We start from the raw sequence: 27,721 nt of genomic DNA, 5'->3' as shown, positions 1-27,721 counted from the left end.
AATGATGGCTGCACGCATTTCTTTGCAGGCCACCATGGCTAACAATGGAAGAACAATGATTTCAAGCATTATCCCCCTTTTAACATGTCTTGTCTGCCATTCTAACCCAATCAGCCCGACATAATGATCTCCTGCCCTGTACTCGTCAACATTCTCACCTGAGTTAACAAAATGATTACTGAAATGATCTCAGCAAGTCCTTTAATGACAGCAATAAAATGCAGTGGAAAGTTGTATAATGGGATTAAGTTAATTTTCATGGCAAAGCACAAATCCATCTGATCACTCCTCATAACATTCTGCCGAATATGCAAATAGCTGTATTAAAAACTTAAGCGGCAACTTTTCCAATTTTTCAATATTTATGTAATCCTCAAAACTTTTGGCCACGACTGTACTTTTTAATCTTTGGATTTTGGCGAAAAGACCAAGTCTTTCGGAGTAAGGGGACTAATGAATCAAGTCACAATTAACTGATGTTGAAGTCCAAGTCATGTCATGAGTTACTTCTGTGAAAGTATAAATCAAGTCCAAAGTCCTCCAATTCATGACTTGAGTCTGACTTGAGTCCAAGTCATTTGACTCGAGTCCACACCTCTGGTTGACACTTCCATGAATCACAAGGGAGGCCATCCAAATGTCACTACAAAATCAGAGGGCCTGATTGTTCAAAGTTCAACTGGTTTCATTTTCAACAAACATTCCATGGCTACGCGTTTTGTAAATAGAGCCCAAAAATGAACGTAAAGATGTGTAGCAATAATCAATAAAAAAAATGTCTGTCAGACACATTGGTAAACAAGGGACAGTTAAAAAAAAGATCTATTTATCAAACTTCCACCAAAAGAAAAAAAAAGATTAGTTCAAAAGGTCAACTCCCATTTTCTAATTGACCCAAAAACAAACATCCTCTCTTAAAGGTAACTAGACTTTGTAAAAGACAGAATACTGATGACAGTCATGTAGCTCGTTTTCAAATGTTAATTACCTCCTGACTATACTTGTGACAACAGCAAGGTTGATATCCATCATCTGTGTGTGTGTGTGTGTGTGTGTGTGTGTGTGTGCATTTCTGGGTGGACATTCATGATGACACATACCTGAGGCAGAGCCTGGACCACTGTATCAAGCAGAGCTCGCATTCCAGTTGCCATTTTGAGTAACTTCAGAACTGGGGGGGTAACAGACAATCAGATATCAGTAGTTTTCCCACATCGTATACAAACTTAAAAATGTTTGTAATATTCTTAAAAAACACACTGGGATCATCTTTTGATCTATTTTCAAATCATTCCCAGTGGTCTCTTAATTTTGATTATGCCAGTTTTAGCCAACAAAAAAAAAACGTGTTGCTTTACAGCATAGTTTCTGCAGAGCGGCAGGAGTTAGTTGGATATTCACGTCTTAGTTATTGGCCAGACCGTTGGCATGGGGCAACCCCACCCCCTTTCCCTTTCTCATTCAAGTTGCTGAGAGCTCTCTGTTTACACACTCTATCAGTAGGTTAACAAGTCAGAGGATGGATTTAGTTGTTTATAAGTGTATAAACTAGAATGCAAGGAGCTTGCGGCCTGCCCAGCATCTTTTATACATCACAAATACAATCTTTTTCAACTGGCATTTTTTGTCTGTTTCTGATTCACAACAATTTGAAATGAATCTTTAAGTTTACATTCCTCTATTTATGAACAAGTTAAAAAAACGAAAAATACAATTTTCATCGGAGTGGATTCTTTCAGCATTAGGAAAAAACAATTCTCATTACCAAAAGAGGAAAGAAAAAGCAACACAAAGAAGTACAACACAGAAACATGGGTGCAGAAACACAGAAAGCATGGCGAAGTGTCAAGACAAGCTCAATATATGACATATGTTTGCCAACTCTTCACAAGAGATCCTCTTGCCCCTTTTTGCAGAACAGTCGAACAGAGAAACCTCAAGGGATACAGAAAATTCCATTGAATATGAAAGGCTTGGCGGCGAAAGTCTGTGGTAACAGCAGCTTTCTCTTGGTGGAACTATTACCCACAAACAACAAAGTGATACTCATGTGATTTTTTTTTATATAAAGCAGCAGCGATGCTTGGAAAAATATTCAAGCATATTTTTATATTTGGAAATATTCTTTTTTTTGCAGCTTTTAAATTATTGATGGAAAGAATACGTTTTCATAAATGTCCATATAGAGATCCCAGCTGTTGATGAATATATTTCAGTATCTTTGGTCTTTAAAACCTTTGGTCTTTGTAGAACACATTATTCTGAATTTAGTTTTAATATATTGTATCTTTTAGAAGGTACAGTGTCAGAGTTGTAAGTCTCCAGCTGAAACTAATTTGGTCCAGTAAGAAAACACATGTTGTGTTAACTCTGCCGCATGAGGCTACATATTTGTGCCTGATGCTACGGTCACAAGTGTTTTCAATGAAAAGTCTATGTAAATGTGCGTACATTTTGACCAATCAGTGACTCGGGCTTGGTAGTTGCAGAAATTAGTAATTGCAGTTTGTGCCCTGCTGGAATTATATGACACTTAGAGATGGAGGAAATCATCCCACCAGGCATTCACATCTGCCACTTAGACCAGGACCCGCAGGACTGCCACAAGGACCCCCAACAACAGAAAGCAGGGAGGTGCAGGAGCACAGAGAGTGCAAGTTCCAGTCCAACCACAAGAATAGCCCCCCGCCATGCCCGGGGACCCAGCGCAGGGCCCCGCCCCTCGGAGAACCCCCCCCAGCCACAGACGGGCACATGAGAACATGATGTCACACGTAAGAAGGAAGTGCTGTAAGACCGCTGTGCTACCAAATTGGTGTTGTTCGGGTAAAATCTGTCTTTTCTTTTGCTTCATCAACCGGCAACTTCAGAAAAATATTTTCACTGAAATTGAAATAATTGAGTCTAGAGGCTCTGAAAGATTAGGCTAGATTGACAATTTTTTTGAGTGAATAGTCATGAAGAAGATGCAACCCGCCTCCACTCCAGCTTCAAAGTGTGGACGTCAGGATGACTCACTCAAACCTGCGTCCTCTCCCGGCAGCAGCTTCGATTAAATCCTGGAGTCCATTACAAAAAGCTGCTCTTCTTCAACATGTGGCTCGCTCTTGTGGAAGTTCTCCACAAAGAATTCCAGGGGTTAGGGGAGGGGCTGGAATTCAGTCAAATTCAAGTCATGGAGCTTGTGGCCGAAAATCGAGCGCTCAGCGAGACAGTGGAGAAAATCAATCAGAGCGGGCAGCAGATCTCCGCGGACTACTGCAAGATTAAAGGGACGGTGCGGTACCTGGCCGAAACATGAGAGGCAACCTGGTCATCTTAGGCATTCCAGAGCAGGTCGGTGAAGATCCTGAAATTGTTATTAACTTAAAATCGTTCATCAAAGACCAACTTAAAATCCCAGAAGAAACAGTAAACAAAATCAACTTCCACCATGTCCACCAATTGGGTGGAGCAAAGTTAAACAGCCAAAGACCCAGTGTCAAGTTATTTTGCCCCACTTGAAGGGGAAAGCATCAAATGGAGGAAATGCCAGCTGGACTCCACTCATGACTCAAAAAACTCCATGAACTTGTCTCTTTTCTTTATTTGCATTTGGCTTAAGACAGAGAACTTTTTCCAGTGAGTTAATTTGTAGGTTGTAGAAACCAAGCAAGGTGAAAAACCTGTATCAAAATAATGCTTATGAAAATATATTCCCTTTTACAATTAAATACAAATAATTATAATTTAATTTCAAATAACAAAATATCACATTTCAAATGATCAAATTTCACACAACAAATGTACCGTGATTAATTAACCAAACAGACGTAGAAAATAAATCTAAAACAATTCACATCTAAAGCGCACCGATAACAAAATAAACTGCTGATCTCTAAAAGCGCCCCTGAAAATGCCATAAACAGCTAATCAACCCCCAATTACTTCTGCATCTTATCGGCTGCCTCTCCACTTTTTTAGATGCCTTGGTGGGGATATTTCTTTCATCTGAAGGTTGGCCCGAAGGTCTGCTTCCTTCAGCTTGCCTGTCAGATCAGTGATCACTGCTATTGCGCGACACATAAATCACCATGCACGTTGACGTGGGTTTATATAATCTCACCTGTTGTGGTTGACCTATATTTGGCATCTTATTTTTCTTTTTTCAAATATCTTTTTCTCAAATTATATAACTCACTTTCCAAATATTCAATTTCCACCCTGATTTATTTTTTTCCAACCATTTTAATTTATATGTACACGTGCTTTTTTTCCCTTTTTTTTTCCACGAGTGTGTGTGAGTCTTGACCTAACACCCAGACCAAAATATTGCATTGCTGGTATATATGGCCTAAATGTAAATGACTGCATTAGGAAACACAGAGAGAAGATAAATTACCCAGACTCTTTAGTTGGTAAAAATGAGATGTGCAACAATATTCAGGACATGACAAAGGAGTTCAATGAATATTTTGTAAAAATAGTGCCAAAGGTAGCCCACGAAATAAACTGTTAAAAAAATATCAGAAAAAGAAGCTGTCGAACACTGCATAAAAAGAAATCCTAGCTCGATCTATTTGAGACCCGTGGAAGCAAAACAATTTTTAGAAAGCATCAACAAATTCAAAAACAAAACATCCGCAGACTGTAACGGAATTAATATGATGGTGATTAAAAAGGTCATTGATTCCAATGTTGACCCGCTTACCTACATTTGCAATTTATCCTTTCAAACAGGAACATTTCCTCAAAAAATGAAAACAGTCAAAGTAATTCCACTACACAAATCAGGGGACAAACAACAACTAACAAATTACAGGCCAGTGTCTTTACTCTGCCAATTCTCAAAAATACTTGAAATTGTGTTCCTCAAAAGGCTGGAAAATTTCGTAGAAAAACACAAACTAATATCCGACGACCAATGTGGTTTCAGAAAAAACAGATCAACATCCATGGCGATTACGCAACTAACCAAAGAAATTATAAATGGCACTGACAATAAAGAGTTCGCAGCAGGTGTGTTCATCGATCTGAAAAAGTCGTGGCTAAGCTGTGTTGCCTGGTGCAATGTTATCAAATCGGTTGACGCCTCCCCGCTGATGTCTAGCCTGGTGGTAGCTAGGAAAAGAGGGGTGGTCTGCGGCTCTGTGTTGACTTTTCAGATGTGAATAAAGCTATATTTCCTGATAAGTACCCTACCCTTTGCCATAGTTGAACCATTAACTGGAATAAATCAGTGCTCTTATCACTCAATTGTAATGTAGAGCCACCTTTAAAGTATACATTAAAATCAGGACTTATTCAATACTTAGGTATCACTTACTCCTCCAGTCTATCAGACTTATTGCAATTAAATGATGTTCCATTAATTAAGAATTTTCAGGATGATCCAATGCTATGGGTTAACCTATGTCGCTCACGGGCAAATTGCTTCAGTTAAAATAAAAATATTACCCAAAATCAACCACTGCTTTTCTATGATTCCTTTTAAACCACCTACAACATGGTTCAAATCATTGGACACATATCCATAGCCAAGTTTTAATGGAAAAATAAACCACCAAGAATCAGCTTAAAAACTTAGAAAATGTTAAATTCATTGATAGGTTAAAATTCCCTAACTTTTACAATCACTTCCTTGCTCATATGTTACAATATATTTTAAAATGGCATACTAATAATCCAGCAGATCACTCATGGATATATGTAGAACAGTCACCATGTGAATAGATCTTTCTTTTTATTAGCAGCTCCATCAAGCTGTACATAAATGTATCACTATCAATATCAAAACCTTGTTAATAGCCTGCTGGGATTTCCTTGAGATGAATAACTCCTCTCTTACACAGAGCAAACTAACACCCATTTGGAACAATCCTGACATCCTGATAAGCAAGAAAATGTTTAACTTTCCAACTTGGAAGGCTAATAGAATTATACATCCAGAATATATAATTCAACTTTTGTATCTTTTCAAAACTTGAAAGGAGGGTATGGATTAAGTAATATATATATATATATTTTTTTAGAATATTAGCTCAATCACCTATAAACATGTGTTGGGCTTCAGGAACTTTGAAGCAAACACAACAATGTATGCTAATGTTTGGTGTTACAATTACAAACAAGGGAAGTGAAAAGTGTGTGTTGCCGAGTACCTCTTGCTATCCTGAGCACTCTCATGATTCTGATGATGGTGGGGTTGATGGGCAGAGAAGCGTTGATCTCAATCTCCTCCAGGGTGATACCCATTACAGACAGCAGCACAATGGCCAGGTCCAGCTGATTCCACCTACACGCAAGAAGGGTCCTCAGTTGAATTTCAGTACAGGAAATTCCAATGAGCATCCAAAATTAAGGTCTGCATGCATATCTTTTTAAGGTTCATGTGGAGCCAGGACCATTACTGCATACATACATATGCAGTAATGGATACATACATCTGTGCATCAACGAATATTCATGTTTTTAATGAATTTGGGCATCATTTGCAACACATTGAACTTGGCAGGAGAATAGTTAGCAGCCCACCCATGAACTGCATGCCTGCTGTTGAAATGAATATTTATAGTTGCAGCCTTGACGTTTTTTTTTTTTTTTTAATTTTTTTATAATTAAACAAGTAATGAGTAAGGTCTACCTCAGCCTCTCAACTCATTACATCCCATCACATGTTCTTTGCAGGGGGTGCTGTTATCTTTTATGAGGTGAGCCACTATTCACTGTTATGTAGCTGTGCAAGTTTATACGACTGTACATACGACTATGTACAAAACAGCAGCCATTGAATGTGAATTAAAAACTAAACTGGTTATACTTGGACCAATCAGGGACTCAGATTTGATAGTGACATATGGATGGTATCCCTTTTACTTCACGGGAGTGGCAACTGCTTGAGAATTGACAATGGAGGAAAAATTATTAATTGAGGATTATACCAAGCTGGAATTATATTATACCAAGTATTTTATAGAAGGAAATGTATTTGAAGGTAAAAAGCCTGGAGCAAAATTCACAAGAGTTGCACAGCTTCAAAGTTTTACTCCAGCCTTTACCAATTGTGAGTACGTGCACTAGTATCGGGTAGCAACAGTTCAGTGTGAACACTATATGCTAAAAGCACATTCAATAACCCACATTCAAGAACCTTCTTTCAGCACATTCTTGAGTGTGCATATGTTTGATGTGTCGCATAAGAAGTACCTTTAAAAGCATGCATCATAAAGGTTTGCCTAAACACATTTTTAAAAAGCATCATAATGGGAATACATTTAGCATTTGACATCTCTTTTTGAAGTACCGTTATCCCTTATTTTTTGCAATTCCTTGCCAAAAACGAGAGTTATATGAGTTTAGTGCTGACCTTTAAACACCGAGAAGGCCCAAAAGTGCAGAGTGGAAGACTATTGCGTGAAGAAAACCCAAAATAAAACTAAATGACTGAAGGTGAACTTTAGAATTCCATGCTCACTTCATTAAAAGATGTAATTACTTTCATCATTGTAAAATACAGTTTAGTAAACAGTAAGTGACTTTATCAGTCACAAATACATTAGATACACAAATCAATGAAGTGCAATTGTAGCTGGAAGTGTACCTGTCTTTGAAAAAGCGTCGAAAGCCAAAGGCCACCAACTTCAGAGAGGCTTCAATCACAAAGGTGGAGGTGAAGAAGTAGTTGCAGTACTTCAGTGCAGTCTCCAAAGACTGAGGAGTATCAGAGGTCATAGAGGGAAAATGGTTAAAAAGATAATAATGGAGTCAAAATAAATTCCCCATGGAACTATCCTCTGTCTGATGTGCTAGTTTCTTTTTTTATTTTTTCCGCTCGTAAATTAGTCTGATCTTTTTTTTGCAAATGGCAGGATTTGCATTTTAATGAAGGGAGACAAAAACTGACCTATCAAAATATTATGAAGATTGTATTTTGTAAAATAAAAAATTTGATAAAATGTTATTTCAGCACATTTTCTATTTTCATTTACATTTTCATTTGTTGGCCTATTAGGTTAGCAAGATATTGTTTTTCAATCAAACAGGACAAATGACTCATTCTCCTCATTTTATTGAATCTTAGTCAATTGTTAAAAGTTTTTTTTTTTGATAAGGGAGAAAAAAACTGACATGAAAAAACATAAATAAAACAACAACTACAAAATACATCAACTGGATCACCTTTTTATTTCTTAATATAATGAGAGATAAACAAATGCATCGTCTTTTCAAAATTACCCATCAAAAATGACAATTGTTCTGTATTGCGGGGTGGGAAGAAAAAGCTCTCTTTCTCAGCGGCATGGTATGAAAAATCTGAACTCCCCTCTTCAGCGGGCTGTAACTTTAAAAGCCCTCATTTGCTTATTTCACAGAATCTATTGAATTAGTCAAGAGAATTGCAATTATGAAATTACTGTTTACTAAATCAGCCATCCATTTTTTTTAAAGCTGCTTCCTTCTGTTTTTAGACTGGAGCTTTTTCACTGTAGTTAGGCAAAAGAGGATATCTCCGCAGATGATAATGGGACAAGATGGAGACCACAAAGGGTAAATAAAGATGTCAGCGTCAATAATCAGTTTAACCACCATATGTTTGGATTGTGGAAAAAACTGGAAAAATCCACTCAAGCTTGAGGAGAATGTGCAAAACTCCTCTGTGCAAGGCTTCAGCCACAACTCAAACTGGGAACCTTCATACTGTGGGCAACAGTGTTAAACACAAGTGTCAAAACACAAAGCTGTACTTACAAGTTCATATGTTGATTTAATCTGTTTGAGGAAAACATGATTTCCTCCTGAAATGAAAAAATCCTCTCTTTGGATTGATTTTCAAATCCTACATTCCAATCAGTTCCTGCTTAGTGGTTTAAAACATGTTGTGCATGTTACAGTTGCATCTTTAAGGTCCACTCCAATAAGCTTTTGATCTATTATAAAAGAGTTCCCAGTGGTCTTTTAATTATTAGTATGCTGTTTAAAAAAAAACAAAATTGTAGGACAGGGGTCCACAACCCTTGTCAAGTCCCCAACCCCGACTAGTACCAGTCCGTGGGCTGCAAACAAAAAAATGCGTATGCTAACTTTGATTAATTCTGCTTTGTTTATTTTCTAATACAAAAGAACCTTTCATTTTGGAAAACTACCAGACTACCAGATAGCACAAAGCTAAGACGTTAATAAAAACCAAACAATGAAAGTTTCTTTGGGGAGAAAAGAGCAAATGAGGAAACCAAAGAAGAGCCTTCAACTCTAAAGAAAAATAAAGTTGCTATAGACAAGACCAGGAGTCTTTCTCAAAATATGGATTTATTAAGACAGTTTACACATACCCAAAGCCACTCTGCCTAATTTGTGGCGACTGACTCTCAAATGTTTCATATACGAGATAATGAAGTTGCAGACACGGTGGATTCACGTTTATGATAATTAGAAAACAACAGTTTTACGACAGTTGTCTCATTTTATTTTGCTGTATTTATCCATTACACCTTAAAAGTCAGAGTTAGCATCCAGTTGTTAACAGCGTGTCCTGGGTCTTCCCCGGGGCTTCCGCCCAGTGGGACATGGGTAGGCGTCTAGGTGGCATCTGGACTAGATGCCCGAGCCACCTCAACTGGCTCCTTTCTATGTGGAGATGAAGCGGCTCTACTCTGAGCTTTTCGCGGCGCCCAGCCACCCTGCAGAGGAAGCTCATTTCAGACGCTTTTATTCAGGACCTCGTTCTTTCGGTCATGACCCATAGCTCATGAGCATAGGTGAGTATTGGAACGAAGATTGACCGGTAAATTGAGAGCTTTGTTTTTTGGCTTAGCTCTCTCTTCACCACAACGGACCGATACAGCGAGCGCATAACTACGAACGCCGCTCCGATCCGCTTGTCAATCTCACGTTCCGGTCTTCCCTCACTCGTGAACAAGACCCCCAGGTATTTAAACTCCTCCACCTGGGGCAGGGACACTCCACCCACCGAGAGATGGCAAACTGCCTTTCTCCGGTCGAGAACTATGGCCTCAGTGGTCAGCGGTGCTGACCCTCATCCCAGCTGCTTCACACTGCCCCAATGCACGCTGGAGGTCCTGGCTTGATGAAGCCAACAGGACAACATCATCTGCAAAAAGCAGACAGGAAATCCTGTGGTCCCCAAACCAGACCCCCTCCGGCCCCTGGCTGTGCCTAGAAATTCTGTCCATAAAACTGCCGGAGTCCAACGTGGACCGGTAACAGGTCTGACTTACTGCCGGCTAGGCGAACCAAGCTCCTACTCCGGTCATACAGAGACCGGACAGCCCTCAGTAAGGCTCCCCGTACCCCATACTCCCAGAGCACCCTCCACAGGATACCAAGGGGTCACGCTCGAATGCCTTCTCCAAATCCACAAAACACATATGGACTGGGTGAGCGAACTCCCACAATCCCTCCAGCACCCTAGAAAGGGTGTAGAGCTGGTCCACTGTTCCACGACCAGGACGGAAACCGCACTGTTGTTCCTGAATCTGAGGTTCGACTATCGGACGGACTCTCCTCTCCAGTACCCTGGCATAGACTTTCCCAGGGAGGCTGAGGAGTGTAATTCTCCTGTAGTTGGAACACACCCTCCGGTCCCCCTTCTTAAAGAGGGGAACCACCACCCCTGTCTGCCAGTCCAGTGACACAGTTCCCAACTGCCACACGATGCTGCAGAGACGTGTCAGCCAAGACACTCCCACAGCATCCAGAGACTTGAGGTACTCAGGGCGGACTTCATCCACTCCCGGGGCCTTGCCACTGAGGAGCTCATTGACTACCTCAGTGACTTCGGCCTGGGTAAAAGACAGCCTCACCCCAAAGTCCTCGTTCTCTGCTTCTTCAAAAGAAGGCGTGTCAGTGGGATTGAGGAGATCCTCGAAGTATTCCTTCCACCGCCTGACAATGCCCCTAGTCGAAGTCAACAGCCCCCCACCTGCACTGGTGCATGTGGAGAACTGCTTTCCCCTCCTGAGGCGCCGGATGGTTTGCCAGAATTTCTTCGAGGCCAACCGATAGTCCTTTTCCATAACCTCAACGAACTCCTCCCAGGACTGAGTTTTTTTCTCCGCAACAGTCCGGGCCGCAGCTCGCTTAGACTGCTGATACCTGTCAGCTGCCTCTGGAGTCCCGCAAGCCAGCCAGGCCTGGTAGGACTCCTTCTTCAGCTTGATGGCATCCCTTACTTCCTGTGTCCACCACCGGGTTCGGGGGTTACCGCCGCAACAGGCACCAGAGACTTTGCAACCACAGCTCTGAGCAGCAGCAGAGACAATGGAAGTGGAAAACATGGTACACTCAGACTCAATGTCCCCAACCTCTCTCGTCCACCGGGGTGAACTCCAACACTTGGCGGCTGAGCTGGGGGCTCACAAGTAAGCCAACACCAGCCCGCCGCCTCTCACCTTGGGCAACTCCAGAGTAGTAGAGAGTACATCACTGGGCCATTCATACATATTCACACACCAGTGGAGCCACACTGGAGGCAAGGAGGATGAGGTGTCTTGCCCAAGGACACAACGACATTTGGCTGGTGGGGAGCGGGGATCGAACCGCCGACCCTTTGATCATTGGACGACCCGCTCAACCGCCTGAGCCAATGCCGCCCCTTTTTAAACTAAAGTCTTAGTTTAAAAATTTTTGTTTTAGTATTTCAATGTGAAAAATAGTTTTTTCAGAAACCAGAAGCTTAAAAACATTAAACTGTCTGGGGTCTGAAAAAGGTTGCAGACATAATTCTCAGACATAGACCAAATCAGAATTCTTCCCCTACCCCTACAGCTTCTCCCTACCCGTCAAATTGTAGGGTCATTTGGAGTGGTAGGGTTGTTCGATATGTGTTTTAAAGGTTTAATCTTGCGGAGAAGGGATGGCGAGCCCTCCGCCCCGAGGGTGTTCCCCGTCACAGTGCTTTTCTTCCCATGGGTTTGCACTGATGCCCATAAAGTTTGCTTTTAAATGTATGTCATGACTTTTTGCTTTTAGTTATAAAACCAAGGTTTTTATGTATTCCCGAGTTCCATCAGCTCCGCGCTAACGTAGCTGACCGGTGAATATTAATGACGTGGGAGCAACGTCCAAATTTAAAGACACTATTTTTCCACAACTCTCTGTTTGGAGGGCTAAATGTAGGGGTAGGGAGAAGCCATAGGAGTTGGGGAAGAAACCGGGGTTGGCTATAGTTTCTGCAGAGCACCAGGAGTTCACCAGACATTCGGTTCTGAATTGTGGGCCCCGTTCCCACCAACTGAGAGTTGTCTGTTTACCTGCTCTCTCGCTATAGCTTACAGGCCCTCACTTCCCTAAACTAACATTAGCGGTGCAAAACAAATGGCAAGCAATGCTGGAGCAATCCAGCAGTACAGTTTTGAGCTAGATTCCAGTTCAGATGAGGAAAACCAAACCATACATGATTCTAAATATCTACAAGTGGATGGATCGCAATGAAACAAAGCAAGGAGCTTGAGGCCCACCCAGCATATTTCCTACTTAAAAAATTGGCTGTATTTGCAACTGAATTTTTTTCACATGCACCTGATTTACAACGATTTGACTAAAAAAACTCAGAAAAATGCAATTTTTAAGCTCAATTCTTTTGATATATGTCCTCAATCATCAGAGAAATTCAACAAGAACATGTTAAAAACACTAAAAACATCAAAAACTCTTTCATCAGAGTGATTCATTAACCAAATCAGAAACTGGGAACTAATGAAATAAAAATGAAATAGATCAAAGCTATTTTTTAGGCAATGGGGCAATCAGTTTAAATAATTTCCATTTATTTTCAATCTCATTTTTTGCACTGAAAAAGAAAAAAAAGCAAATGTAAAAATTCTAATACTTCAGTTACCATGAAGGGACATCACTTGTTTATACCCTTCACATTGTTTTTTCCTCCAGCTCTTCTATCTACCCTTGATTTCTTTTAAACCCTATATCATGCAAAATCAACTTTTTTGAGCTTTCAAATGCACTGTAGTTATTTAGAGGCTTAGTATTTTGCCTTGATAATATCTGTGAATGATAAAATAGAATAAATTTAAGCTGATTATTCCTAAATAAATTAGTAAATTTCCAACAAGTTAGATTGAATAAAATATTTGTTACTTAATCAAGTTTATTTTATAGAATAAAATTATTCATGCCAAACAAATTCTAATATTAAGGATTTTCTTTATTCACTTCAAGTCAATATATTTGAAAAAATAATAGATGTATTTATTGGTGCCAAAAACTGATTTTTTTATGGAAAAACACAGATTTTAAAGTTAAAATTCCATTAGTTGTCACACACCTAGGTGTGTGAAATTTTAACTTTGTATTTGGACTATCCCCTGGGGGAGCAGGAAGCTGCACAGTGCAGACATAGCCATGCCCAATCCAACCCGTTATTGCAGTGTCAAACAGGGAGGTATTGTGTTTAGCGTCTTTGGTGTGCCTCAGTCTGGATTCAAATTCACAACCTTCCAGTCTGAGGGCAGACACGCTACCAATAAGGCCACTGAGTTTCTTTAAACCCTCCTTATATATTTAATAAAAAGAGGTGATGTAATTGAATGCTTATTGGTAAAAATTCAAACTGGTAGCTTGAACAATGTGAAATCCCTCTGAGATAGGTGCTAAAATAACTACATTAATTCCTCATCGGTCTCTGTACATTCTTGAATTTAATGTTTCTACAATCCAGGTTAAGCCGGTTTCTGTGTTGTTTCTATTTCACCATTTTCTGTATCTGAGCAGAACAGAAGAAGTAGTGCTAGTTTAGCTAAAACTTTACACTTGGAAAAACATTTTTGGTAATTTTTCTTTCCAAGCCAAATGTTGTAAGCTGCAGATGTGATTAATTTCTCGCCATTCTTAATGTCTTTAGTTTAATCACTTGAAGGTGAAAATACAGTGTTCCCCCGAGAATTCACATTTCACCATTCGCAAAACAGCAAATGCGTATTCACAGTTTTTTTCAGTCCTGTGACTCACAAGGACTCATCACAAAACCTTGGCTCAAGATGCTTGTATGAGAAATTTCTGTCCGAAGGAAGTGCTGCAGGGGAGAAGGGGGAGAGGAGATAAAGAGCACACTGTCTCGTTGGCTTCCTTGATGGCTGCAAAGGAATATTTTACAGCTATTCCCACCTGTTCCTTAACCGCTATAACTGAAGTTTGTGACCTTGCATTTATAAATGGCATCAGCTGATTCAGAAGCGGCTAGAAAGAATCCTGTTCCCAAAAAAAAAATCGCAAAGCGCCATTCCGCTCCAGTCACAAATTTCTGAGCATTCCTCTAAAACAGTGTTTTCCAAATGCCTTGGGAGATGGTCAGGTGTACCATGGGAAATTACCCATTTTCACTGATCTAAAAACATTTACCATCTCCAGGATATCAGCTCTTTGTTCATCCAAACAAACCCTGATAAAACACTGAATAGTAAGGAATATGAAAGATCATAAAATACTTTTTTCTTTTTGTTTATTTGATTCTATTAAAGACGCTTTGATAAGAATGACGGTACTGCGATTTAGCCACAGCTTCAGCTATGTTTTCGGAAAACTCCTGCCCCTTCAACTGTCTCCAATCATTCTTGGAGGCTTAATGTAATCAGTCTGACCAATGAAGCTCAGAGAAGCGAGTCTGTCAGCTATCTGCGGCATGTTTTCGCAACCCTATGCATCATCTCCCATGATGCATAGGGTTAAAGTGACAGCGACTCAGTGTAAAATGAGTCCTCCCCGTTAAAGTCCTGAAACCACAATCACATATTAATCACACATAAAACAGTTTTTAAATCTTCTTGATGAAATCAGAGGTCAAAAGTTTAGTTCTCCTTTAAGGTTTGGGTTTATTAACAGCCAAATGTCCCAGAGTTTGGTCCAAGTCATCTTTCCAACTGAAACACTTTTCTTATAAGGTCTGGATAATTTTATATGTTAAACGTAAGAAGAATAACAACATTTAAGAAAATAACAACATTTAAGAAACAGGATTAAGGGGAAGTGGCCAACAGACACACATAAACTAAATTGAAACAATTTAATCATCCAAAAAGAAATAAAACATTTTTGTTAACATTTTCAAAGACTTTTTGTGTAGCTACAGAGAACATAAATATAATGTTAGTCTTTTTGTGTAAATTTGATCAAGCAAATTGTGATAACATTATAAAACATATTGTGATCATATAACTGTTCAAAAATTATAGTTGCCTTTGCACTAACATTGAAATAAATATAAAAAAAATAAATTACTATTTAGAAAAAATACATTTGTTTTTTGTGAGGTTACATAAAAATGGATGATAATAAACTGTAGGGAAAAACTACTACCAGGGTAAAATTTCAAATAATTTAGTTGAAATTATTATGGTAAACTAACTTAACTTTTATTACATATTTTGGAAAAAACAGCTGCAACTTCCAGCTTTTTCTGCCACAATTATTAGAAAGATGCACGTGAGATTGCAAAGGGACTGTACATCAATACAGACTAGAGTTTCTCCTATTTTAATTTTTGGATGCTGGTGTGCCACGTGATTTTTGTCAAGGATAAAGTGTGCTGTGACTCAAAAAAGGTTGAAAAACACTGTTCTTAAACTCTGCGCTCTGAGCACCAGCATCCCCCAATCCACGAAAACAAGTAGGTCCTCACATTATGACGTGACAGAGTGGAAAAAGCCCCTTCCAGGAAAGGTCTGCACTGACAACACCGCCCCCAGGCTAACACACAGACGCAAACACTTGCTCTGGAGCTAGTGGTGATCAGCAAAACGCTTTCGTTTTTTTGCACAGTATCCACATCATTATTTGCAAAAGCTCGGATGTTGTTTGTTTTCATGGGTGACACTCTGCAGAGGCCAGCTCTAGGTGGATGTCATGACATCGACACCACCCAAAATAAGTGAAAGGCGATGCCTCAAAGATCAAGTCATCTTATTTTCGGATAGGAAAATGAACTTGTAAAAATAACTCAAATTTCATTAAAAAAATGTTATTTTGAGTGCCAAAGTTAAATAATAATATATATGAATATAGTTTACTCTGATAGGCTTAGGAATAGCATTATTTAGGCCCTTTAAGCTTCTCAGGCTCTGTCTGTGATGTTGCAAGTGCTGGTGATTAATTGCATGTATCACTGTGACCTTTTTTCTGCTGCTTGTGCCCTGAAATCGTCAGATTGGTTTGTATTCAAAACATTGTTGGACTATTTTTGAAAGACCCACCTGGTCTGAACTGATCATTTTCTCCCATTTCGGACATTTCTTAACTTAATCTTTGTACTTTTAACCAATACTTCATTCTTGCTTTTCTCTGTTTTTTTTTTTTTTTACTATCTCACTGATGAACTGAATGACTTATCTAAATGTTGCCACGTTACCAGACAACGTCAGTAAGCAGTAATTGGTCCAAGTCGATCCAAGTCATCATTTCAATGAGAGCCACTTTGGCCAATCAGGAGACGAGCTTGTTAATAGGCCACACCCCCACCACTTGAAGAGGCAGGCTCGAGAGAGTTTGTCAATCAAACATTTTAAATGTTTGATGTAGGAGCCAGCATGTACCACATTAGTTTTCAACTTGAATACCTAAAAATAAAGAATCATTTTCATGAAAAAAAAGGATCAGCAAGAACATGTTAAAAAATTTATCAAAGCAAGAATAGTTATTCTGACAAATATAACAACTGAGTAATAGCTGTTTATTTTGTCAAAAGAAGTCTGAGTGATTTTGGCTTCCTGGAACCTGCAGGTATTTCCTGTTTGGAACACGAAAGGGGAGGGGTTACTCAGTCCAATTCTCTTATACTGTCAATGTTCACATCAAAGCAAGCCTGACTCTTGTTCTCTAGCTGTGTATGTCTTGATGGCAGGAAGTGATGTGTTAGAATCTTGCCTAAGATTCCTACTGGACCCATCTATCAGTGAAAGCACAAGAACTGAACATTATCCTGTCTGTACCAAAGTCAGATGCCATGACCAATGAACAATGTGCTTGTATCAAATGGGTGACTTCTCCTTTTACAATGTTACATTTTATTTGCTTGTCAAATTGTTTTAAAAATATACCCTCACCCTCTGAGGTCATAATGGATAACTTAGTTGTATTTTAATTAGAAATCAATCTAAAAATTGAAATAGTTTTAACTTAATGCTTTTGCCCTATTGGTTAATTTAAAAAATAGGGCTGTTTTCTCTTTCATTACATACAATGCCTTAAATGTTCAATTAAAAAAAAGTATAAAAACACAGTGATAAGGAAACCATCAGTCTGCTTTTATAGTTTCTAATGCTCATTGTTGTTCTTCCACTAATGTCTTATTCAGGATAAAAGTTATCCTAACTCTTCATTTTGATGCTTGCAACTCACTTTAGTGGTCAGGTATCTGCCAAGAGAAATTTAATTTAGTTAGTGGATGCACCACCAAATACATCACACCTCTCTATAAAGCCTGTATGACAGAAAGGCAACACCTTTTTTAAAATTGCCTTTTTCTCTTGATTAAGCTCAAGCGACATCATTTAGCCAGCTCCATGCAACCAGAAAAAAGGGACTATGAAAAACATTTTCTCCAGCTTCAGACAAACCATTTATTTCAGAAAGTGGCTATTATTTAAGCACAAATTAAAGTCAGACTACAAAAACCTTGACTCTATGCATCTGTACTATTCCAAATTAAGAAGAGTATGATGCTGGCCACAATTTAGAAATGACCAAGTGGTCTACGCTATTCTGGCATTTCTCCATCTGATGGGTAAGTGGGATCACCTGTGGCTGACTGTAGTGCTCCAGGGACATAGTGATGACGTTAATGCAGATTATGAAGGTGATTACAAGGTCCAGGTAGTGGCTGGTACACAGTGCATGGATGGCCAGGCGGATACGGCCATAGGATGCATAGTATGGCAGCTTCTGGGCCTCTGGGCAGAAAAAGGGTAAAGGAGAGGAAGAAGAATACAAGGTAGATTAGGTTTTGCTGAGGAGGTAATAAAAAAGATTAATCAAAGGACAGCAAGGATATGCAGGATTAGAAATTAAAACAAAAACATGTGATTAATAAAAGAAAAAAAGAGGAAAGTTACAGAGAATGGAAAATAGGAAAAAATAAAAGTGTAAAGAGGTGAAAACAAAAAAAAAAAAAAAAAAAAAAAAAAAAAAAAAGAGGTGAAAACAAACCCAGGATGCACTGCCATTTATTAGTGCTCTAAGGGATAAAATGTGAGGAGCGGGGAACATTACAATTAGACAAAGAAGTAGAAATGGGAGCTGATATGAAAAAAAAAACAGAGTGATAAATGAAATTAGATAAAAATATGAGTCATTTACGATAACTTCAGAAGTTTCAGGCTACACAGAGCATTTCACTCCAATGTAACTATAAAAAGATTGCCCAGATTGGCATCAGCTGGGCCATGCCTGGGATTGGGGCTTACAGGCGAGCGCTAGTTGCTGGGTCCAGGCTGAAGAAACAATGTGGGATCCCCCTGCTGTGAGCCCACCTGCAAGAGAGCTCAAAAGGGGCTGGTGTAATGTGCTTTGGGTGGTAGTTGAAGGCATGTGCCATGGCAGCCCAAACTCCAGTCAGGAAACTTTTGGGACATTCAATTTTTTGGGACATGAAATATAACCCTTCTGGGAGGGAAGTAGCCTGAGCTTGTGCTGGAGATTGAGAGGTACTGGCTAGATATAGTTGGGCTCACCTACACTCACAGTCTGGGCTCTCGAACTCAGACAGGGGTTGGTCTTTCTACATTTACTGGAGTTGTGCATGGTGAGAGGTGGTGGGCAAGTGTGGGCTTACTCGTGAGCCCCCAGCTCAGCTGCCAATTGTTGAAGTTCACCCCTATGGATGAAATGGTAATGTCCCCCCACCTACACAGTGCTTTAGGCTTACAGGTCAAATTTGTGTCTCTCAAAGGGGTACTTCGAAATTGTATTTTTATAATTATATTGTATTTATCCCGCAATGGGAAGTTTGTTCTCCGCATTTTCTCTCTCTGCTCACTGGGTCACAGCCAGCTCACAGCCAAACCACCCCTAGTAGGGAGGCGGGAGGCAGTAACGTGAAGAGTTTTGCCCAAGGCCTCACTGGTAATTTTCCCAGTATTGTCCATTTCCCTCCGGGAATCGAACCCTGGTTTCCTGCGTGGTAGTCTCTCACCGTACCATCCGAGCTACCCAGCCGCTGAAATGCCCCAATCATTGTCCTCCTCGGGGACTTCATGTGGGCAACGACAGTGGTGCTTGGAGGGGCATGATTGGTAGGAATGACCTCCTTGATCTGAACAGGTGTGGTGTTTTGTTGTTGGACTTCTGTGCTCGTCATAGCTTGTATATAACAAACACCATGATCAAGCACAGTGTATTGGTGGAAAGGAGAGTTCGTTTGATAGTTGAACATCAGATCCAGGAATAAAAAGTGTAGTTTCCCTTCTGGCCGTGTTTCCAACAACTTTAGGAGTTAGGGTAGTCACAGTAATGTTTGGTATAGTGGTATCAATTTTTTTTTACGTGTCGCAAAGAAGGTTGGTAGTTCGTGTTATTGTGAATATGCTAACGTGGCTGATGTGTAGCATGTTACAAAACAGTTCTGGAGTTACTGTGAGTGCAGTAAAATCTTCCTGACTAACAGACTTATCTCTGACTTTTTTTCTCGCTTGATCCACCTTATAGATTGGTCTGCCATATGTATGACAAAAGTTTAAAGATAGACCATTTACTGCGCACATTATAATCCAGTGTGCCTGAAAATGTGGAAAATACGGTACATCAGGATTGTTCTTCATATTTTTCACATTTGAACCCTGATTTGTGCCGATTGTCCTCTCTTGATTCAAGGAGTTCCTGCAGACAAGACTGTTCTTTTTCCATTCAGTGTTTTCACTATACTTTTTTTGATGCCTACTCCTTTGCTCCCACCTTTCACCTTCCTTTCCCTGGGGTTTATGTCGCTGCAGTTCCCCATCTATCCGTATTTACCTTTCTCATTTTGTCTGAACTTTTTTTTACCTCTTGCTATTTCTGAACACACCAATGTCCCATGTTCTTCCATGACATTTTTCTCTTCCATAAGGTCTTAGCTCCCTCAAGTTTCTATGTGTCGCTGTAACGTTTGTCCGTCACTTTTCTCTATCTTACTTCTCCTCTTCTTTTCCATGCGACGTTGTCGTTTCTCCTCTTGCCGCTTTGCCTCCTCCACCTCCTGATGCTGGCGACACTTGTGGAAGTTCTCCACCACCACGCCCACAAACATGTTAAGGACGAAGAAGCTTACAATAAGCAGGAAGGAGATGAAGTATAGCAGCATCCAAGGGTTGTTGTTGGTAATCGGCTAAGGGAAGGAAAACAGAAGAAAACAAGGAGAAAAAAATGAGATGGTTATCAATACAGGAAATCGGTGGACATATCACTTTACAAGTCTGTGAGTCGCAATGAGCTAAGTACTCAACTGCATAGGCAAACTTCACCTTCAGGCAAAAAAAAAAGGTAGTTGTTTAATAACTAAAATAAATGGATGTAATTTTTGTTTCTTGAAATATTAATCAGTATTTTAGCTGAACATGTCTCATGTTCTTCAAACCTTGCTCCACTTTTCCACCTACTTCCCTCTCAAATTGCCTTCTCGAAGTCAATTCCTGATTCACCGCAAACATACTTCAATTAAGTTGCAATAAAACTGAACTTCTCATTGTTGGGACTAAATCCACCCCTAGTAAACTCTGTAATTTCTCCCCCTCCTTCGAGAATTCCTCCATATTTCCCTCCTCTCAGGTTAAGAGTCTGGGTGTCATCCTTGACAGCACTCTCTCTTTCACTGCCCACATCAATAACATAACTCGCTGCGCTTACTTCCATCTTCGTAGCATTGGTCGTCTCAGTCCCTCTCTCACTCCAGACTCCACAACCGTCCATAGTCCATAGTCTCATCACCTCCCGTATAGATTGCCGTAACTCCCTACTCAAAACTTACCTTTTTCATCATGCATTCAGCACATAATTTTTAAACTGGTGTTTTAATTGTTAACTTATTTGTGTTATTGGGGAGTTATTGCTGTTTTGTTTTTATGCTTTTACTCTTTGTACTGTGAGGCGACCTTGAGTGTCCAGAAAGGCGCCATATAAATAAAATATATTTTTATTGTTATTAATAAAGTCACAAAAACAGAAAAATAGGAATTGTCCACAAAACAAAACAAAAATTGAAATTCTAAAGCTTTCTTTTCTACCTGATATTTGCTCTAAAATTTTTTCGGCAATGCTTAATATAAATCTTTTTAGTACGACCCCGGCTTCTTTTTTTGCAGATATTTTTTTTATATTGCACAACAATGTTTTTTACATTTTTGTGTCTGAAGATTTTTTTAAATTATTATTATCATTTGTTTTGATTTTAAATTGCTGTGTGATCTTTAAAATTATATTGCATTGAGTAAATTATTGATGTAACTTTAGGACCACAGTAAAATCCGGACTACATATGAATACAAAGAAACCACATTGACGTCTAAGTGGATCATCGAACTCCAAGAATTCAACGTTTTTTGCAAATTCAATGCATCACAGAAGTGTAAGAGCTAACTTTTTTCTGGATCCTGCATTTTGCCGCTGTACTAACAGTAAGCATTTGTCAGCAGTTTTTACCAAATATAAATTAGTTTGCTTGCGTGATGCAATCAAACTATTGTTCTTCTGTTTTCTTCCGTACAGTTTTTGTCTGCCCATGTCTTCTACATACTTTATCCAATTTCTGCCATTCAAGTATCATAATGTTTTTGCAAGTTAAGGACATTATTGCTCTCTTCTGCAATTTCTTCTGCAACTTATGGTTCTTCCGCAATCCAACAAAGTTGCTGCAACCTTTGCCATAGAAATATATGGGGAAGAATATTCTGCAACTTCAAACTTTCTGCAATTCTAACTTTTGTAAATCTTACGCTATTTAAAATATTCAAACATGCATTTGTTATGCTTTATGTGGACTTTTTAGTTGTCTGTAAATAATTTTAGAACACCATTCACCATTCTTTGAAATGTAGGGGATGGATTGGGCTAAACAAATAATACTTAATTTTGGATATTTAAATTTTTTTTGAACTACAGCATTTTGAAAATAGGCAGTTTTTGACCCCTCGTCAGATTTCAACATTAGTATGTATTGCGGAATGTTTGAAGACCCATAGTAGGTGACATCATCGCTAGAATGAAGACAGGATTTTTTGAGACAAAAGATTTTCGAACAAACTGTTGTAACTCAACCACCATTTGTCACAGTGACATATTTTCTTTTCAGCAAAACGTAGAAAAATGCTTTTAGGTTTGATAAATGTGACCCTCAAACCTACATGTGGACCAAACACTTTTGTTTCTGTAGCCTCTAGACCAGGGGTCGGGAACCTTTTTGGCCGAGAGAGCCATAAACGCCAAATATTTTTAAATGTAATTTCGAAAGAGCCATACAATAATGTTGTGTCTCTTTCCCACACTGATGCACGGAGACTTAACCTCTTTTAAGGTTCTTAATTCTGGTTACTGTAGACCGCAACAAACGCCATACAACTAATTCATCAAATCCTGAATCTCTCCTGCCGAGACGAGAGAGAGCGCTTCTCCCAACTTTATATTCACCTGCTCCCGCTCCAGCCCTCCCATTTTCCTTATTCGGCCCATAGCTGAACCCCATTGGTCCAAATTACCTAACAACAGGCTGAGCGACAGAACTGAGAGCCAATCAGATCTCTGCTTGATGCCTTCAATGAACCCCAGAACTTTTAACGCGGCCCGACAGCCAAGTTAAACTCAGTCCGCGACAATATTTTTAAAACTAAATATACAAGTGAATGTGTGCATTTGATGTAATTTCAACATTTTTAAAGTACAATAAGTCTGTGGATCCTTTTTAATAACTTTGTTATGCTGTTGCTAATAAATGATGAGTATTTCTCGTGGTAGTTTTGTTGTCTAGTCTGGTTGATACGTGGTGAGTTTCTGCTTCATGCAGGCGTTGAGACTTTAAACGTGATCTTAGGTTGGTCTGAATGTTCTGTAGATGTGACAAAGACTGCTCACATGCAGACATGGAGCCAAACATACACTCACACGCTGCAGTGAGTGACGGGCAGCGGGTTTTACGTTTTTACAATCCCTGCGCGATTCACCTGCAGCCTGTCCCCACAACCCCTCACCCCCACCCTCTGCTTTCTCCCTCACACATCCCGTCCCCGCAACTGCGCGCTCTTTCTCAGAGACGAGAGCGCGCAGTTTTAGGCACGGCAATTCACAGGTTTCCGGGTGGTACAAACTCTGTGAAATAGATAATAGTAAACTGATAGTTTTTTCTCCAAGCACCGCTACTACTGCGCGCCTCTGGCATCGCATCGCACCCGAAAAGGACTGGTCTAATGAAAAAAAGTAAAATTAAAGATTTGTCTGCGAGCCACATGTGACCATCAAAAGAGCCATATATGGCTCGCGAGCCATAGGTTCCCGACCCCTGCTCTAGACTGACATTAAGATTCCTCAATTTTACAATACCCACCCATTTTAAATTATAGCCTAAAGCCTAGTGATTCCTATAAGTGAAATAGCTTTGAAGATATGAATATTAGTTTGAATGTAGCTGCCCATGTATTTCTATAGCTGCCCCATAGAAATACATGGGTATCAGCTCAGCAGAAGATGAACTGTTTTCTGAGATTTCTGATTGAATTCACATACAGACTTTAAATATGAGTAAACTACATTTTATATCAATGGATTCCTCAATTTGTGACTTATAGTTTAGATGCAGTTTTAATTTGCTCCGGGTAATATGCATCAACCTGAGATTCTGCACTGGAGATGACATTGAGCATACATACAATTAACAAGGTTCCAGAGGACATTTGATTCTTTAAATGACATGAAAATGTGCTTTGGTCACTGTTTGCTGTGTTGGAATAAACTCAAGTTGCATTAGTATTTTTAACTAGGTTAGCATTAAACCTTCAATTTACCATCATGCCAGCTTTCAGTGCTAATTTTAACAATCCTTTACATTTATTGCTACTATGTTATCTAACCAATATATTTGGATATTCAAGCTCATCTACTGAGGTTTTTTAAGCTAATTAAGCCAATATTTTAGCATTCTTTAAAGCTTATTTATTTAATTTGGCATTGACTAAGATTTTTAAGCTAATTTGGGATTTCACAAAAATTTTACATGGTTTCTTAAGAAACATTCAAATCCCTAAGAAACTTTTTAGGTACATCCTTGCATGTCTTCATTTAGTGTCTACCATTTATAGACAACTTTGCTTACCACTGCATTTTTTCCTGTAACTTATCGTTTTTGTGCAACTTATGTCTTTTCTGCAGATAAACTAAGTTTGCAGCAATACAATATGCTCTTCTGTAGCTTTACACATATAGCTCCAAAAATGCCTGTTACTTTATGTAAAAAGCTTTAGCAATTGTAATGATTGTAAACATCCAGCAACTTGTTGCTTTGTGCTGCTTCACGGTTCTATCCACCCCCCCTCTTCTTTTTCCCCCACACCCCACCCCCTGGCATCCCTCTCTCTTCTTTCCTTCTTTTCTTTTCTGTCCGGTCCAACAAAAGACTGTTACAGATATGAGTATGCTGAATAAAGTTTAGCCTAAATTACAAAAGGGGTTTATTCCAATATGCACCTAGTGTGTCAGAAGATTTATAACCCCTATAGTAACAGTAAAATGTGTCCAACACAATAGGCTTTCAGCTCTCATCTGTCTGTTCAGCTGTTGGACAGGACAAGTTAAAAAAACAAAAAGCTTTAGCAATTTATTCAACCTTTTTTCTTTCAATACATTTGAGCTTCTTCTCTTAAAAGTTATGCAATTAATAAATAAAAAGCAAGAACCTTCAGAAATTATGCAAGCAGGAAATGCAACTTTTTTAGTTTATTCTATATATTCATTCATCTTCTAAAACAGTTTTGCAGTTTTTTGCAATTACAGTTTTTTGTGGTCACAGGGCTGTTGTGCTATCACACCTATCCCAACAACTTGCGGGTGAAGTCAGGGTACACCCTGGCCAGGTCGCCAGTCTGACGCAGGGCAACAATGACACACCCATTCGCATTTGCATTCACACCAAGGGACAATTTAGAGCTTGTAAAATAAACAATTAACCTATGAAGCATGTATTTGGATGGTGGGAGGAAGAAAACCCACACATGCCCGGGGAGAACATGCATACTCCACACAGAAAAGTCATCCAATTGATAATTCTGTTTCAGGTCCCTGGGGGGTCAGTGCTCTTGCTGTGAGTCAAGAGCACCACTGTGCAGCCCTAGCCCTAACCCAGCAATAAAGAAAATGCATTGCTATGAATATTTTGCTTAACCTTTAATATTTCACCCAGGAACCAGGATTTTAGCGTGAACCCTTTATTTTAATTTGCCTTTAGAACTGTCTGAGCTTTACTGTTAATTCAAAGCAATCTGTAGAGCTCTTTTCAGCAATAGGAAATGCACTGACAAACCCAAGGCTTCTATATTAGCCCTTACATTAGGTTTCTACATTAGGCATTAGGCATTAAAATACAAGATGATTTTTTGTAATGATCTAAATTCAAGCACCATAAAGAAGTGGCAACTTCTCCTTTTTTGTTTTATTCATGGAGAAAAAATATTGTGATGTACATCTGAACTTTTTCATAGTTTTCCAACAAAGCCGGCAATTGCACACTTAAGTCTCAAAAACCTTGAAGTATCCAGCAATCATAAAAACCCAAGATAAAGCAGAGGCTGAAGCCAATCTGGAGGAAAGCTCTGAATGAAAAGGTTATTAAAGAGAGTCATTATAAAACAAACAAAAAGAAGTATATTTGCAATCTTTAAGAAGATAGAATTCTGTCTTCCCCTCTGGTCACCAGCGGGAGCAGTCTCTACAGCAGTGTTTTTCAACCTTTTTTGAGCCAAGGCACACTTTCTCCTTGGCAAAAAACACACGGCGCGCTAACATCCAAAAATTGAAAAAAGGAAAAACTCATAGTCTGTTTTCATGTACAGTCCCTCTGCAATCTCATGTGCATTTTTGTGAAAATTGTGGCAGAAAAATCTGAAAGTTGCAGTTGCTTTTTCTAAAAGATGTAATAAAAGTTAAGTTAGTTTTCCGTAATAATTTTCAACTAAATTATTTGAAATGTTACCCTGGTAGTTGTTTTTCCCTTCAGTTTATTAATATAGTTGTTTTTTTGTCAGATTACTTAAAATTGCATGTTCTGTCTAAATAGTGATTTCTTTTTTTATATTTATTTCAATGTTAGTGCAAAGGCAACTGTAATTTTCTATGTTTGATACATATTTTTGATAAAATTTACACAAAAAGACTAACATTAAATGTATGTTTTCTATAGCTAGACAAAAGTGATCATGTTAAAGCTTTATTAGTTTTTCTCTTGTCTTAATCAAAGATGAAGTCTTTCAAAATTTTACAAACATTTTTTATTTCTTTTTAGATTATTAAATTGTTTCAATTTAGTTTATTTGTGTCTGTTGACCACTTCCCCTTAATTCTGTTTCTTAAATGTTGTTATTACTTCTTCTTAAGTTTAACATATAAAGTAATCCAGACCTTATTAGAAAAGTGTTTCAGTTAGAAAGATGACCTGGACCAAACTCTGGGATGTTTGGCTGTTAAAACCTTGAAGGACAACTAAACTGTTGACCTCTGATTTAATCAAAAGATTGAAAAACTATTTGATCTGTGATTCTTGTGGTTTCAAGATGTTTAACAGGGAAGACTCATTTTACGCTGAGACTCTGTCACTTTGACCCTATGCATCTTGGGAAATGTACTGCGAAAAGTGCTTCATTGTTTTGTTCACTTGTTCCACGGTCTGACAACGGATTCTGTGGAAAGCCACACCACTAAAGACGAGCTTTAGCTGTTATTTTTGTTGGAACTGAGAGACTTTATGAGCTAAATTGTGACAAAGAAGTGAGGACTTTAACCACTTCTGATTGGTTAGACTGATGATTAAGCCTACTAGAGTGATTGGTAGAGACAGTTGAAGGGGCAGGACTTTTCCGAAAACAGAGCTGAAGCTGTGGCTAAATTGCGGTACCATCATTCTTATCAAAGCGTCCTTAATAGAATCAAATAAACACAAAGAAAAAAGTGTTTCATGATCTTTCATATTCCTAACTACTCAGTGTTTTATCAGGACCTGTTTGGATGCACAAAGAGCTGTTATCCTGGAGATGGTAAATGTGTTTTAGATTGAACAAGACTGCTTTAGAGCACTGAAAGCACTTTATCTTCCAGCACACTTAGCGTGTACTTCCTGGGTGCGACACACCTGACTGTCATTCACTTAGTCAATCCCATTCTACTTAAGCACTGCACTGACCCACACTCTGTGCAAAGTATTGTTTGTGCTACACTTTCTTTATTACCAAGTATTATAGTTGGACCTGATTTTCTGGCTCCTGACTGTGTTTGCCAGCCGCCTGCCGCGACTCTCACCTGAATCCTGATTACCCCTGGTCCTTCTCTTATGCTCTCATGCCCCCTGCCTGCCTGACCCAGATTTAGCTTTGTGGACTTTAGGCTGAGCTGCATTTGGATCCAGCCAACTGCCCGTCTTTGAGACACAATCAGACCAAAAAGTTACATTTCAATTTAGAGTGCAGAGTGTAAATGGGATCAACTCCCAGTAGGACTGCAGTGAGGTTTCATTGACACAAGGACAGTGATGACGTTTTATATAAGGCATAAGTTT

The 27,721-nt window shown here is 39.1% G+C and overlaps 1 protein-coding gene across 1 annotated transcript in view; it reads right to left on the bottom strand.

Moving 5' to 3' along the window:
- LOC110013491 (voltage-dependent T-type calcium channel subunit alpha-1I-like) overlaps positions 1–27,721 on the bottom strand; it is a 435,381-nt gene that overhangs the window by 130,714 nt on the left and 276,946 nt on the right. Inside the window, exons 29-33 of the mRNA XM_023954667.1 lie at positions 20,113–20,305; positions 17,743–17,894; positions 7,580–7,689; positions 6,141–6,274; positions 1,101–1,171 (exon numbers count right to left, since the gene is read on the bottom strand). Of these exons, the coding sequence (XP_023810435.1) occupies positions 1,101–1,171; positions 6,141–6,274; positions 7,580–7,689; positions 17,743–17,894; positions 20,113–20,305 (660 nt within the window). The remainder of the gene's footprint in view (positions 1–1,100; positions 1,172–6,140; positions 6,275–7,579; positions 7,690–17,742; positions 17,895–20,112; positions 20,306–27,721) is intronic.

The sequence above is a fragment of the Oryzias latipes genome, chromosome 1, assembly GCF_002234675.1.
Source record: "Oryzias latipes chromosome 1, ASM223467v1".
NCBI classification, from domain to species: Eukaryota; Metazoa; Chordata; class Actinopteri; order Beloniformes; family Adrianichthyidae; genus Oryzias; species Oryzias latipes.
This window is presented reverse-complemented; position numbering and strand designations above follow the sequence as displayed.